General features: G+C 45.6%; 1 protein-coding gene across 1 annotated transcript in view; it reads right to left on the bottom strand.

Annotated features, from left to right (window-relative positions):
• LOC138521314 (leucine-rich repeat-containing protein 37A-like) overlaps positions 1–15,797 on the bottom strand; it is a 1,201,733-nt gene that overhangs the window by 36,372 nt on the left and 1,149,564 nt on the right. Inside the window, exon 15 of the mRNA XM_069634057.1 lies at positions 5,858–5,968. Coding sequence (XP_069490158.1) covers positions 5,858–5,968 — 111 coding nt within the window. The remainder of the gene's footprint in view (positions 1–5,857; positions 5,969–15,797) is intronic.

The raw sequence follows: 15,797 nt of genomic DNA, 5'->3' as shown, positions 1-15,797 counted from the left end.
GAACAATACCTCTGTTGCCTGCGCCTGCAGTTTCAAGACAACTGGTTGGCGCTCTTGCATACTGCAGAGTTTGCTTACAACAACCCTCTCCATTCCTCGATAGGAGTTTCTCTGTTTTTTGCCATGTACGTTCAGCATCCAAGTGCTATGCCTCTAGACCCAACCATCCCGGTGGATAACCCTGCTGCACGGGATTGTGTTTGTGACCTGGTGTCTCTTCACAGCGACATCAGGACCCATCTCAATCAGGCACAGAAGTCCTCCAAGCATTGTGCGACGTCCATCGCTCGAAGGCACCCAACTATCAGGTGGGCATGCGCGTCTGGCTGTCTACCCGGAATCTCAAGATCCCTGGTAAACAAACACTCCTTCTAAGCTTCATCAGTCCCTATGCCATCACTGCTTTGATCAACCCAGTTGCGGTGCATCTGGATCTACCAGCATCTTGGCGGATACCCAAGTCTAACCATCTGCTCTTTCCCTTTCAGCCTGGGTTACAGCTGTGTGAGGTCCATTGTTTTCAGTCACATGAGGTTGCTCGGGTGCACCTTATCAACCTTACCTGCATTCGACCCCTCTGATCGGATCAGTAACATCTGAGTCTGTCTCTACCATACCAGAGGCTTATCATGACTACTTAGATGTTTTCGAAAAAGGAAGGGCTGATCAATTGCCCCCGCACCGCCCTTATGCTTGCCCCATCGACCTGCTCCCGGGCTCTAAGATTCCCTCGGGCCGCATATACTCTCTTACTCTGCAGGAAGATCAGGTTCTGAAGGAATACATCGACAAGGCCCTCCAAACAGGCTTGATCCGTCCTTCCAAGTCCCCCGTGGCATCGCCCCTGTTTTTCATTGCTAAGAAGGAGGGGGACCTGGGGCCCTGCATAGACTACAGGGCATTGAATGCCATTACCGTTAAAAACCAGTACCCTTTACCTCTGATACATCCGGTTTTTCATGTATCTCTGATAAAGCCCTGTCTGCCTACTACGCGCCTTCCATCTCGTCCAGCTCCGTTGGTGCTGAATGGTTCTGAGGAATATGAAGTTGTAGCTATTTTAAAAAAAAACATTTTTGATAATGTTTCATTGGTTAAATCATTTTCAACCTTTAACATAATAGCATATTCTATTTACATCATTCTCTTCATCCACCTTCTATGTCCAATAATTCCCTTCTATATCAGAATCCTGACAGGTCATTCTTATTTAAAGTCAAGTGAATTCCTCAATGGAGGTCTTACTCAACAGTTTCTCTGCAAATGTTAGTGCATCAAGTGTCCGACCCAGTCTATTTACTGTTAGAATGTTCTCCCACAACTCTTCCTCCTCCCTAGTATCACAGTCCCAAACCTGGAGATTAATTTCCTTTTCCCTTAGTTTATTTAAAGCCGGGCTTCTCAACATCCAATGTCTTATGAGTTTCTTTCTTTGCAGTTTCTATAACCCGCTTCTTTTCTTGTTAATTTCTGTCTTCTCAACATAACTTCTCCAATTGCCAAGGTATTTAACCTAATCCGTAAAAGTCGGTCTCTATAATGCGCTGATGGAAATGTTATCAAGTAGAGTGGCAGTTCATTGATCTTCATGCGTTCCCAAATGAGGTTATAGCATAATTTACATTGGCTCTTGAAATCAATAGTTCGTATCCAATCCTTTCCTGAAGCTTTTTCTTCACGTGGTCAGGATTCCCTTTAAAGGGTTTCGGGATCAATGCTTATGCTATCCAAGACTGACTTGCATCTGTCTCTCCATCTCTGTAGGCAAACATCCTTTTTTAATCCCCGGCCCCTAAGTATCTCAAAAGGACCAGGTGGAGCATCTAACAAACATTTCCCGTAAAGAGAAGTCGACTTCCACAGGACTGTTGACTCTAGGGAGTATAATATCAGCTTGTGTCGGATTAGTGCCACGGTTAGAGAATTGGGTAGTTTCAGAATGCTCCTCCAGAAGTAAACTTCACAAATATCCAGACTTTCCAGGACAAATTCACCATGGTCTCAGCCCTGTATGTTAAGACCGCTGCAACCTTCTGTTTATAAAAGGTCACAACCGGAATCATCGAAAAGGACCCATACCTGTGATGCAAGGTTCTTCCTTGGTCCGTCAATTTCAATAGCTTTTCTTTGACCAGCTGATAGTGACCCATCTCGTTGATGTTTTTATTAATCCAGACTCCGAAGGGAAAAAATCGGCTTTTTAAATGGTCTATTGATCAACGTCAATTGGACAATTGTCGTTGATCAATAGACCATTTAAAAAGCCGATTTTTTCCCCTCTTGCTGGATGCAGAGCTCATGATAAGGAACTTAGATTTGTCCACGTTGACATTCATTTGGTTTTCATCCAGGTACATTTTAAAGGCAGCTAATCTTCTCTGGAGGCCTATTGCGGTTTGGTCAATGAAGACCAAATCATCCACATATAGGATTCAAGGACGTTCACCTCCTTCATTTTTTGGCGGGAAAGCTCTGTTGTGAAATCTTCATATCCACCAAGTACAGGGCAAAAAGGAACAGGGCGAGAGCACATCCTTGCTTTATCCCTCGATGGGTATGTATTTTTCTGGTTATAGTCCCATCTCTAGCTAGTTGGATCTGGATTATGGTACCAGTGTAGAGAGCTTTTATTGTTCTAGAAGGTCGGCCGGTCAATTCCATGATTTTAGCTTTTCCCAAAGCCGTTCTCTACTTATAGCATCAAAAGCTTGCTCTATGTCTATAAACCCTATATAGACTTTTCCCTTTATTTGCAGTGCTCGCTGTTTAAGTATATTTAGCAGGAATAGATTGAGTGATGTACCAACTCCACTTATAAAGGTTGTTTGGCGCTTGTCTAGGATGTTTTCCTTAATTGCCCAGTTTTTGAGATCTCTTCACAGAATTCCTGCAAAGATTTTCCAGATGGAGTCTAATAGGGTGATTGGCCTGTAATTCTTAGGTTCACTATTGTCTCCTTTTTTAAAGATTGGGACTATGACCGCTTCTTTCCATGATGGTGGAACTGTTCTTGTTTCCTTCACCCTGTTGAAAATCAAGTGTATCATGTCAGCCCATTCTTCTTTACTTTCTTTTAGCATCTAATTGGAGATGCCATCGGGCCCGTTGCCCACGATGAGCTAAGTTTCTTTATTCTTTCTAATATTTCCAAGAGATCAAACTCAATGTCCCATCCTTTCTGGTTTTGGGTTTTATCCATCACTTCTATTTGTTGATTGCATTCAAAGAGGGGAGCATAGTGTTGGATACATCTTTCCTCTGGAACTTGATTTATAATTGACGCTACTTGGAGGTCATCCCCTTTGTTTATAATATCCCATAGATGCTTTGGATTACACACCTGCACCACCGCTAACAATCTTTCTGCATCCTTTTGTAGTCTTATGAGCTTAGTCCCCTTCAACCAGTTTTTATATGATTGTTTGCTTTTTCAAATCAGCTCCAATTTTTCTGACAGGTCACTCTTCGCCAACTTTTGTAAAATTTCTCTGTATTCTTTCCTTTTCTCTACCAATTCTTTTTGGTATGCATGTTTCCTCTTAACAGTCACGATCTTACTTGAGTTTTTTCGGATTTTGAAATCCTTCAGGAGCCATCGAGAGTCTACTTCTGTCGGATTTACGGCCAGGTGGTGGTCATAGGAGTCTATCATTTTAGGAGGCAAGTCTTGTTTTATTCTGAGTTTATTCCTGCCTCTTGAGACTTCAACCAGGGGTAAATTGACTTTTTTAAGTTTGTTGACTGTCCAATTCATTTCAATGTCCAGCACAGCATGATCACTCACCTGCTGTTTCCTAACAGTTAGAGATTTAACATATTTCACAACATTACCAACCACAAACCAGTAGTCCAAACAAGCTTCATTGGGTCAGTTGAACCATGTATTAGCCCCCTTGATATCCCCATTGATCGAACCATTTAACATTTTCATCAAACGAATGTCCATCTCTGATTTCCAACGTTGAGCCTTCTTTTCTAATTCTGTGATTTTTTTTGGCTTCACATCCTTATTTAGTAGCTTGATGTTCAAGTCGCCACATACAAATATCAGCTGATTTGGGTCCGCTATCATGGATTTATCGATTGCTTCTGTGATATCACTGATGTATTTGTTGTTTTTCTCTTCCATCTCACTCAAATAGGTATTTATCAATAGGATCCTAATTTTCTCACTCCTAGTACCTTTGTTGATATTAAGGATCTGTACGTAGGGATTTGGAATGATACTCTCCTCTACGTGTAGGTCACTGTTTATTTTTACGAGTACTAGGAGACCAGCATATGGCCTCCCCTTATCGCCTTTTCTTGCGGGGTTCATGAATGCCTCATATCCTTCATATCCTTTTCCCTAATCCAGGTTTTCTGAAGACAGATAATCTCGTATTCCTCTAGGAAATTGTCTACCCCCATGTAGAGATGTTTAAAACCCTGCGTGTTCCAAAATGCAATTCTCATTTTCTTTTCCTCCTTTCTATTTTCGATCTATTGCTTCTTCTTGGCTGCCAGGGTTTTGGCCATCCAGGACCAGTCGGCCTCCATATTTACTTTTTTGTTGCGAAGGCTTCTTAACCTCACTCAAGTTCTTAGAATTATCTATCGTAAAGGTTAATTTACTGACTTTGTCCCTCAAAGGGATGGGTCTTTTATTTCTTCCCATCACCAGGTTTTTTTCCCCGTTCATTATTACTCTCTCATCCCAGTCTTATCATCTGAATCACATTTTTTTGTTTCGCCTTGGCGGTTGTCCTTGTCCGTTGTGTCCCCTGTTTTGTAGGGGATTTTTGATTAACTCTTTTCCTGAGTTATTTCATTAGGCCTCTCCTTTCCTTTGGATTTCAAATTGACCACAGGTTTTTCAGCTGTCACTTTATAACCCAACTGAGCAACTTTGGCCTTCATTTCGATCAGCGCGTCCTTGATCATGTTGGTTCTTAGATGCAGTATTACCCGGTCCAACCTTTTCTCCGTTTCAAATTCCACAATTGTGATGTATCACAGAGTTGGAATCTGCCATAGGAGGGACATCACTTCTTTACATTTTAGTAATATGTCCCTTTTCTCTTTTCCCATTTTCTCAATTTTTACTTGATGTGCACTCCCAAGGCTCTTTCTTTGATATCCTTTATTTTCTGCCCTCACATGTCTCTCACTGATTTTTCTTTGCGATTTCTCTGGACTTTTAGGAGCATTAGCTTTTTTCTCTCAACTCCGTTTACTCTCATTATCACACCTTTCTCTTTTCTCTTTTAATGTTTTGAAAGCCCCCATCTCGGTTTTTTCGTCTTCATTTAGTTGGTTATTTTCCCCGTCTGGCATTTTCTTCTTGTTCTTTTATCTTATCATCATTAGTCCTTTTATATTGCTCCCTTTGTCCTATTTTACCCTCCTCAGAAAGGTCAGAGACCTGTTTTTCAGTTTCCACCCAGTCTGATGGGTCTAAGCTCGCCCAGGCCTCTGCATCTTTGTTTTCATCTAGGAGGTCTATAAGATCACTTAGGCAGGATTCTGAAATTACAGATTTGTCAGTAATTAGAGTTGTCTCACTTAAATCCACTGTGACCAACAAAACGTGGGCACGATTAATCAGCTACTGCTTAACTTCAAACATGCAGGACAGGAACACAGACTTCCCTTCCACGTTCAGCACTGCCAGGTCACTGAGGGACGATTACCCTTTTTCATCTCTGCTTAAATTCGTATAACTGCTCCTATGTATTTGCAGAGCGCTTTACAGCTAATCCTCCCTCTGATACTGTGCTCTGCTGATGGCTGAGAGTCTTAGCGGCAGTTTATTTTGTGGCAACCACATAAACCTAAACAATGAAATGAGAAATTAAAGAATTAAAATTGACGTCACCTGATGGCTTGTCTTCTGCTTTAGCCTCTTCTCTTGTAGTGTTGTCACCGGGTGGACTCTTCGCTTCATTGCCCATTTCTGGACTCTTGGCTTCATTGCCCATTTCTGACGCTAAAATTGCAGAGGAGAGAAAGTAGTGTGATTCAACTAGTACAATTCTTAAATTCAAAGAGGTTTAACTCTTTTCTACCTTCAAATGTGAAGCACACGCTGCTCATATGCCTTGGAATGGAGAAAGAACAATGCTGCTACTTACATTCTTCAAAGACCACTATCATGTTCGCATTGCATTATTACCTACTGCAGGGTTTTCCAAATCCAGGCCTCGAGGACTGGAATCTTGATGGGTTTTTTAGGATATCCCTCATTAATATTCATGAGGACAAATTTGCATACATTTAGAATCATTGTGGGATGAGGGATATCCTGAAAACCTGTGAGGATTCCAGCCCTCAAGGCCTGGAGTTGGGCAACCCTGATCTACTGTGTTTTCTTCGTCTACAAGACAATAACCTTTCCTACACATTTATTGCATTCATATCTCTTGGACTTCTGAGTTTTCAAATAGAGAGCCATCACAATACCAAGGTAAGCTTTTAATTATGCAAGCAGTGTCAAGAATCTGTTCAGTTCCTGCTGAACAGGCTGTTTATTAATGATTGCAGAGGCATGTTTGTTTTCACGCTGCCTTATTTGGTAATTTTGTCTTATTTCTTTTCTGCATTTACAAGCATGCAGTGAGCATCCCACACTCTCGCAGAGCAAACAATAGCAATGCTATATCTGATAAATGCCATCCTTGTGCTTTTATGTATGGTTGGAGGATTGCATAACGAGGTGCGTCAGATTTGCAGTGTAGGAAAAGCATCATGTGGCCAGGTAGGGGTTACATAAGTGCATGTTGTGACATAATATGCCACATTACTTCTGTCAAGGGCCCATGTTCAATCACTATATCCCAGGTACTGCCACCACATGCCCATGTGCTCTCAACATAAGCCTGTCCACCCTTCAGTTGCACGGAAACACCTCTACAAATGCCTGTTCAGGGTCTTTGGATGGATGGGCGCTTGGGCATGCCAGGATACTGATTTAAATATTGTAGGGCAGCTAAAAATGAACCAGGATACTACATATTTCATGATCTGAAGTGCCATAAAAAACTGGTCAATGTCCTGCATTAATTCAGTCACAGGGAATGAGGATGGGTTTGACTGTGGCTGTAAATTGATGGGGAATTACAGCCAACAACAGATGAGGCCATGAAGCAGGCACTAAGAAATAAAAGACATGGGGAAGGACATGAGGTTACACAGGAGACTGCAAGAATGGGGGAGGGAAGCAATATGTGATTGACCAGTTAGTTGCTATTTTATATACGCTATGCTTAGCAGCTAATTGGGTCCCTCTAGGATACAACTAGCAGGGCCCGAAGAGTATCTAGCATTGCAAGAGTGGGAGGGGGGAGTGGGGGCATGAAAAAAGTCCTGCTACCTTTCCCCCCAAATGCACCTTGGATAATGAATGCTAAACTGACACACAATCGTTCCTGCCCCCCTCAGGATGACTTGTTAGTAGAGATAATCAAAGATATCATGGGCTGTCTCCTGTCAGATCCTGCGTCCACTCTAATCACGCATCTATTGAACGCAGTGAGGCGCAATTTAGCACAGTTCTGGAAAGACCCATGAAGCCCTATACTAGAAAGATCTGGGAAGTGATGGCTATGGAAAAAATCACTGAGTTGGTGAATAATGGGTTCCCAAAATATTGTTGCACCTGGGCCCCATTCATAGACTATGGGCTTCATTACGAGGTTGCTGGTCCAGTCCGGTAGGCTCACAGGCACCCTTGTTTCCGGACCGGCAAACTACGAGTTTGCCTGCCGGGGCTGCTGTGCCCGACAGGTCTGACCCTGCCGGGCTCGCTAGGCAGACTCTTCACGGAAGCGCTGACACCATTAGCAACGGTGTTAGCGCTTCAGGGAACCCATTCCCATGGAGTGCTATGGGACTCCACGGGAATGGGGAACAACATTTACTGGCACCTAGCTTGCCGGTCCAACGAGACTTGTAATGTCCCGGTGGCACCGGCAAGCTAGGTGCCGGTAAAATGTCACGAGTCCGGCGGCAACCCGCTTGTAGCACCGGCAGGGTTACCGCTGAGCTCGTAATGAGGCCCTATTTGAGAGACAAAGAAAGCTACTGCCATTGACCACTAATCCTGTAGCACTTCTTAATGGTCTAGGTAAGCACGTCCAGGGGATAGTCCAAGAGGGGAAAGAATCGGTCAAAAGGGGCAGGGCCAGGCAAGCTGCCAGGTGGAGAATTGAAGTCCATCACTGTGGTTTTAGAGTTAAGGCAGGAATGCAAACCGCTGCCTATTTGGATGGTCATGATATAGGCACACGCGGCTTACTAAGTTGCTCCCATTTACACCCCACCCTTTACCCCCTTCTTTCTCTTGGTTCTCAGTTCCTTCTCCCGGTCCCGGAGAACAATAGATAAACTGGGTGCTGGTAGAGCAAAAGTTGCACGTACTACGAGTAAGCATAAGAAGAAAGTTACAATAAAAAAAGGGAATAGAGGTAATCAGAGATAAAGCGCTAAATTCAGGAGAAATGTTACGGGGAGAGTCTTGACAAGCTTAAAGTTATCTGCTATCTGTATAGATTAAATCTGTTCACTCTGTTCTGGGCAACTCTGCCAGGCACTAAGCGAGGCCGTGTAACCTGTGCCCCATTGCAGCCAGGCTGGGGAGAGGGGCGAGCAGCAGCCCAACAAACGGGGACGCGCTCCCCTCTCCCCCACCACTGCCACAAGGCGACACGCAGTCGCCGGCCGAGACGACAAGAAGGAAGGGGGGCGAGGTGTGAAACAACACCTCGCCCTTCCTTCCATGATAGGTGCCAAGCGCACAGGATGGCGCGGGAAGCAGGGCCACAAACAAAGAGGAGCACCCCTGGGTGCGGAGACAGTCGGTGCCTGCCGGCCTGGGGGCTGGCACCTCAGCCCCCACACATGACACTACAACGACCCAGGGTCAGACCATGGGTCCAATATAAGGAGCTGCTTTAGCAGCAGAAAAACAGAATCAGTTTGTGGTCCATGCACGGGGACCCAAGCGATCCAGTTTGGGTCCCTGCACAGGGACCCAAACAAAAGAGTACTTTGCGTACGCAGAGTACTTTTCACCCTAGAACAAGGGCGAGAAGAAAGAGGAAGAAGACAGGTCACTGAACGGTGACCACAAACTGTTGTGGGACAAGAAAGGGGGCACAGGCCAGAGGGGGTAACCTCGGGACCCGATGCCCAAAAGTACAGCATATTATGGTTACTTTAATTATGATTATGTTTTGTTATGACCATAACTGTGCAATACAATCTCACAGCCTTTTATTGCCAACACTCACCCAATGCTCTTGTGTAGTGTTAGGGAGAATTCTCTTTTAAAGTGAATTTCCCAAACCTAGTGAGTCCCCCAGCAGCTTTGCTGGATTTTTGGGGTTTATTTTTTTCTCCTGCTAAGAGTGAGACTCTTTTTCTCCCACTCTTAGACATGATTTGAGATATCCTCTGACTTTGTAATGTGTTTAATGGGCTATGGGGTCTTTTACTCCATAGGGTTTCATGTATTTTTGGTAAGTGTGTTACACAGCACCCTCAGTGCAGTAACACAGGGGTGTCATAGTGACCCCCAAACATAGACTCCATACCCTGGGACTGACTATTGTCTCCCAGGGCATGTAAAGTCACCATTGACTTTACTAGTCTTAAATTGGGAACAGAACCAGTACAAACCATCATATTGTGGAAGTACTGGTAGGGGTAATTAGATTGCCCCTGGGTCTGTTTTTCGAGGGGGCACTGTGCAGTCCCCCCTCGTCGAGTTTCTGGCTGGTGGCAGTGGTTACCACGTGAAATATTCCACTGGAATATTTCCTATGGGATTTTCCCATTCATTTTAAACGCACCACTTTTTGGTGCAATGTTAAAGATACCTCCGGGTTATTTATTTAATATTTATTCCCCGGTTGGGTCTTTTTGCCAGGACTCGGTTTTAAAATGGCGTTTGTGTTCGCCTCTGTAACTCCAACCCAAGTCGAGCCCTTTGTTCCACTTTTTGGCAGGCTTCTCCACAGAAGCCTCCAAAAGTGGTGCCACTCTGTCTGGGTCTACAGGATGTGTGGGAGGGGGGTTTAGGCACCCTGGACTGAGTTGCCTCAGCAACTCAAGTCGCACTCTTGTGTGATTGGCCAAGTGGTGAGCCGGGTGGCTCACCACTGGGCCAATCACACAATGTTTGAGTGACAGCTAGGACTGATGAATGGGGGTTTTCTGCATAAAAGCAGGGCTTTGGGGACTGGAACTTCAGAAGTCGCCACAGGACCAAAGAATCCGAAGAGGGAGAAGCTGAGCCAACCTGCAACAATGACACCACCGGTGGAGCCCTGCTAAACCGTCTCACCACTTCCCAACGACAGAGAAGATCTTCATCCCGGAGAGTCTTCTTCCTCTGAGCTGGTGGGGATAACCAGTTCGCCCTCTTTTTCGCCTTCCTCGATCATTCCGTGGTCGAATCGCCCGTGACAAGCAACCCGGCTGCCGGATAGCCACGCTTCACCACTACCGCAAATAAAAGGGTAGTACCTTTTAACCGAGAAACTCCGCGGCTGGTTTCTTCCCTGGCAGTGCAACGACCTCCAGCTTTCCTCCACCTCGAGATCTCCTCTTCCCCTGGACGAAGCACCGACTTGCATCCGCTGGCAGGAACAACTGCCCCCGCTGGAGCTTTCTCACCATTTCAGTTACTGAGTCCGGCCTGGTCTCCCCTGCAACAGACTGTTCAAGGTGTCCCGTAAATCCTTGACTTTCTATCCTGGGGTGACTTGGGACCTACTAACTAACTTTTCCTGACTTGAGCCAACCCTTTTTGAACTCTTTGCAATGACTCTTTAAAAGTACTATTCAACGGTGTGATCTTGGACACATTCCGCCTTGCTCTCTTCAAGAATGGGCCTGGCCTATGACTTTCTTGCTCCTCAGTAGATTCTGCCTTTCTGACTTGCTCTGGTTCTCCTAAAGTGTTGGTATTGTGTATGTTCCTAATTCTGCCTTTTTCCGTCCCTTTTTAATTAACTTATTGGAGTGCCATCTTAGGTTAAGTGCTCACCTCTGTCTGAAAATAAGTGGTGTTTTAACTAATACTTGTTCAATAAGTGATCAGGGATGTATATATAATAATAGTGACTGTGTTTGAACTTGCTTGCCATATTAGTGGTAGTGTCTTTTACAAAGTGTGTTTTTAAATAAATAATTATATACTTTTATACCCAAGCTCTGGTCAGTGTTTGCTTGTGCTACTGTATTTTGGTACCTATCTTGTATACTCTATATACTGTCTAACTCTTCTTGAGAGAAGTCTGGCTGCTCAGCCACAGCTACCAGGTAAATCTGGGTGGTTGTCATGATGCCTACCCCCGGGGACGCAGACCAAGTCCAGCAACCCCGGAAGCAGGCATCAAATTATTCCAAGCAAGCCCAACAACCCCTTCTAGGGGCTATTTGGGTGCAGTCCTGCCGTCTATGGCGCCAGGCTCATATGGAGAGTCAGTCCTGGCGCCATAGGAGCCAGGCTCATAGATTAAAACTTACCTGATACAGACCATGCAGCAAATTTACCTGATACAGACCATGCTGCAAGAGCTCCAAGCCAAAAGAGGCTTGGAAGGGACTAGTTTACCTAGGGACTATTTTTTTACTCGGGTGGGGCTGTAGAGGAATACTTACCTGGGACTACTTTGGAGGCTATTTAAAACACGCCCGAAGAGCAGCACACGCTTCGCGTTATTCTGCATCCAGCAGCGTAACGCTCACCGTGCCTGCAAGTCTGCATCCAGTCTTCTGCCACGCCCGCCTCGAGTCTGGAGCTCCTAGAAAAAGGGAGAAAGAAGGAGAAAAGGTTAGAACAAGAGCAATACCTTTGATCCTTACCTGAATTCCCGATCCACCGCCCCTTCGAGCTGGAAGAAAGAAGTTATTTTATGCGCGTCGCCTCGCCTGCTGCAGCACCGTGCTGAACTCATCGGCCTTCGCAGCATCTACACATTCCACCGCATCCTTCTGCATGTTCCCGCCGCACTCCGGCACCTAAGGGGAACACAAGAACAGCAAGGAGAGCCAAGGGAATAAACAGAGGCAATATTAGTTACCCCCCCATAAACTTACCTGATTTTACCACTGGGGTACTATTCCTCTTCACGGGTCAGCGCAGCTTCCACTGCATCCTCGCCGAACCCCGGCCTCTAAGGGGAAACAAAAGGACAGCAAGGTGAAACAAATGGACAAACAAGGGGAAACCTCCTCACCACAATAGACTTACCTGATTTTACTGCCATAGGCATTATTCACCGAGACTTCATACTTTCTCTCAGCGCCTGAATAAGGGAGAAAGCAACAGGTTACACACTGACATTATTTTATCGAACTGTGTTGGATAATATAAATCCTTACCTGAATATTACCGGTTGCCACAAGGAACTCTTCGCTATGGTCAAGCTGCAACCTGCAAGGAATCGGACAAGAGTGAAAGTCAGACATTTGAACTCTTACGAACTAAATACTTACTGCGTCTTGCCGGAAAACTCAGAGTCAATATTGTTCTGGAACTCACCAATTCCTTTGAGCCAGTGAAGCAACTGGTTATCTACGCGCCCCTGCGCTCAATGCAGGATGGAGAGCTCATCTTTCCAAACCATCAGGTGAGACTTTAAGAGGGGACATCAAAGGAGATCAGTGGGGAGAACAGAAGCGGTGGGGGCGTTAACGCTCAACTCCACGGGTGGTTAATTCCCTTTCTCCATTTGCAGAAGAATATTCCTACGGGCCAAGCAAACGAAGCTAGGTGGGCCAGTCCTGTCCGTCATCTTGGCACTACGCGTCACATTGGTGGAGACTGCAGCTGTCCAGTCCAGATCGACGCCCCTGTGGGAGCCAGGTGAGCGTAACAGAACGCGAAGCCTACCCACAAATTCCCACCCGGGCGTTATGGATACCTCAGAAACTGACCAATTGGCCCAATTACTAGGGGAACTGAGGGCTGAAGTGCATTCCGCCCGTCAAGAAACCAATGCTCTTAGGAGAGAACTGATTTTGTCAAAGGAGCGAACTGATGACCTTGCTAGGCAACTACTGCAAAGGCAGGCTGGACAAGCACCCCTACCTGGACCCGGGGGAAATCCAGCTCCTGTGTCATCGAGTAACCCTGTGCAAATAAACCTACCAGGAACTATTCCATTAGCTCCGCCCGAACGCTTTGCCGGGGATCCCAAAAGGTTTGCCGTGTTTATGAACCAATGCCGCTTGCACTTTTTATGCAGACCTGGAGCCTTCCCAAACGATCAACCCAAGGTAGCCTTTGTATTGTCATATCTCAGCGGCAGTGCAGCTGATTAGTCAATTCCACTAGTTACTCAGGATGACCCAATTCTTCGGGATTTTCAGGGCTTTCAAATGAGCATGGAAAGACTATGTGCCCGGCACTCCCAAGGACAGGCCCTGGATAACAAACTTTTGTCCCTACGACAGGGTAACCAGGATCTTCTATCCTACATCGCGACCTTTAATAGGTTGATAGTGGAAACTGGATGGCCTGAGGTAAAACGAATCACGTTAGTTCATTGAGGGCTTTGAGGAGAACTCAAGGATGTCTTGGCTCAAGTCGTGAACCCACCTCAAGACTGCGCTGAATATATAGACTTAGTGGTCCAGTTAGATCACAGACTTCAGAACAGAAAGGCTTATCGAGCCAAGTTTGAGAATCGGGTGTTGGTCAAAACCCACGCTAACCCCAAAGGAGCAGATACTTCAGAACCCATGCAAATCGGAGGGGTTAAAGGACCCTTAACCCAGAAGGAAAGAGAAAGGAGACGGCAAATGCAATTGTGTCTATATTGTGGAACGTCTGGGCATTTTCTACGGGATTGCTCTGTAAAACCACCCAAGAAGGTGGTAGGAGCTGCTGATAAAAGCCATATGGAGTCAGACTCGGGAAACGACCACGCCCGACAAGCGTAGAGGTCCGCTTGCCGAGCTTGAAGAAGGATACTCAGACCTCACATTTCATCATACCAATGGTCCTCGTAGATCCAAGGCAGCCATGGTGTATGCACGTAGTAAGGGCAGACATTGATAGCGGGGCCATAGGAAACTATGTGGACTACGAATTGGCTTCCAGGATGAATCTACCTCTCTGCCGAAAAACCACCTCAGATGTCATCACCACAGTCGATGGAACTGAAATTGCCTCTGGGCCTGTAACTCAATCCACCGCAGAGATGACACTATTGGGTCAGGATGGGCATCGAAAGACTATTGTGTTTGATCTAATCAAAGCACCACAGTTCCAAATAATACTGGGGATACCTTGGTTGGAAACACATAATCCTTGTATTGATTGGCGAGAGAAGAGAATAACCTTCCCGGATTGTGCACAAACCTGTTACCCAAAGAAAATTCTGAACGCAGGCCTGGCCACAGTAAGCACAGCAGTCGTGCAAACACCTCCAGCATATCAAGAATTCCAGGATGTCTTCCAAAAAGAACAGGCAAACACCTTACCACCTCACAGATCGTACGATTGTCAAATCGATCTCATACCCGTTGCACAACCCCCTTGTAGCAGGATCTACACCCTTACGGAACCTGAGAACCTTCATCTACGACAATACGTAGACCAGTACCTTGTTAATGGCTTCATTCGCCCATCCAAGTCCCCTGCATCTTCAGCTTTGTTCTTCGTGCCCAAAAAGGAAGGTGTCCTCAGAAAGTGCATAGACTACCGCGCATTGAACCAGATAACTGTTAAGAACTGATACCCATTGCCTCTGATCCCTGAACTACTAGACCAAGTGAAGGACGCTTGCATTTACACTAAATTAGATCTCCTGGGGGCATACCATCTGGTACGTGTAAAAGAGGGCGTCGAATGGAAGACTGCTTTTTGCACTAAGTATGGGTTATTCGAATACCAGGTGATGCCTTTCGGGTTGTGCAATGCACCAGCAGCCTTCCAATACTTTATGAACGATGTCCTTTGTGAACTCATTGATGTTTGTGTTGTCGTATATATCGATGATATTCTAGTATACTCCTCTCCAGAATCTGACCATGTGAAGCATGTCCGAGCAGTCCTTGAGAAATTGCGCCAGCACAAACTATATGCAAAACTGGAAAAATGCGTTTTTCATGCCACAGAAGTTGAGTTCCTTGGGTTTATCCTGACCCCAAGAGGAGTCTGAATGGACTCACGAAAGGTGGACGCAATCCTTAATGGCCATCACCAAGTTCAGTTAAAGGAGTACAAAGCATGCTCGGCTTTGCCAATTTCTACCGCAGATTCATCCCGGATTTTTCACATGTTGTACATCCCATCACAGTTGCGAAAAAATAAACACTTTATGTGGACTGAAGAAGCTGAAAATGCCTTCCAAGAGCTGAAAGCAAAATTCACGTCTGGATCTGTATTAAAGCACCCGCGCCCTGAACTTCCATACATAGTGGAAACTGATGCATCCAGTCTAGCCATGCATGGGAGCTGTCCTGTCCCAGAAGGACCCTGAAACTGGCCAGCTTCACCCAGTAACATTTTGGTCCAGAAAGTTCTCGGCACCCGAGTTAAACTATGCGGTTTCCGACAAGGAGTTATTAGCCATTACATCCGCCTTCAAGGCTTGGCGGCACTATCTTCTCGGTACCAGGCATACCATTACTGTGATCACCGATCACCAGAACTTACAGTATTTAAAGACAGCCAAGGCCCAATCGTCACGCCAACTCCAATGGGCCTTGTTCTTTGCCGAGTTCGATTTCGTGATAACCTATCGACCAGGTTGTAAGAATGGTAAAGCAGACGCCTTATCCCGAATAGGTATGGGAGAGGC

This window comes from Ambystoma mexicanum, chromosome 13 (genome assembly GCF_040938575.1).
Source record: "Ambystoma mexicanum isolate Mex_15411 chromosome 13, UKY_AmexF1_1, whole genome shotgun sequence".
NCBI classification, from domain to species: domain Eukaryota; kingdom Metazoa; phylum Chordata; class Amphibia; order Caudata; family Ambystomatidae; genus Ambystoma; species Ambystoma mexicanum.
This window is presented reverse-complemented; position numbering and strand designations above follow the sequence as displayed.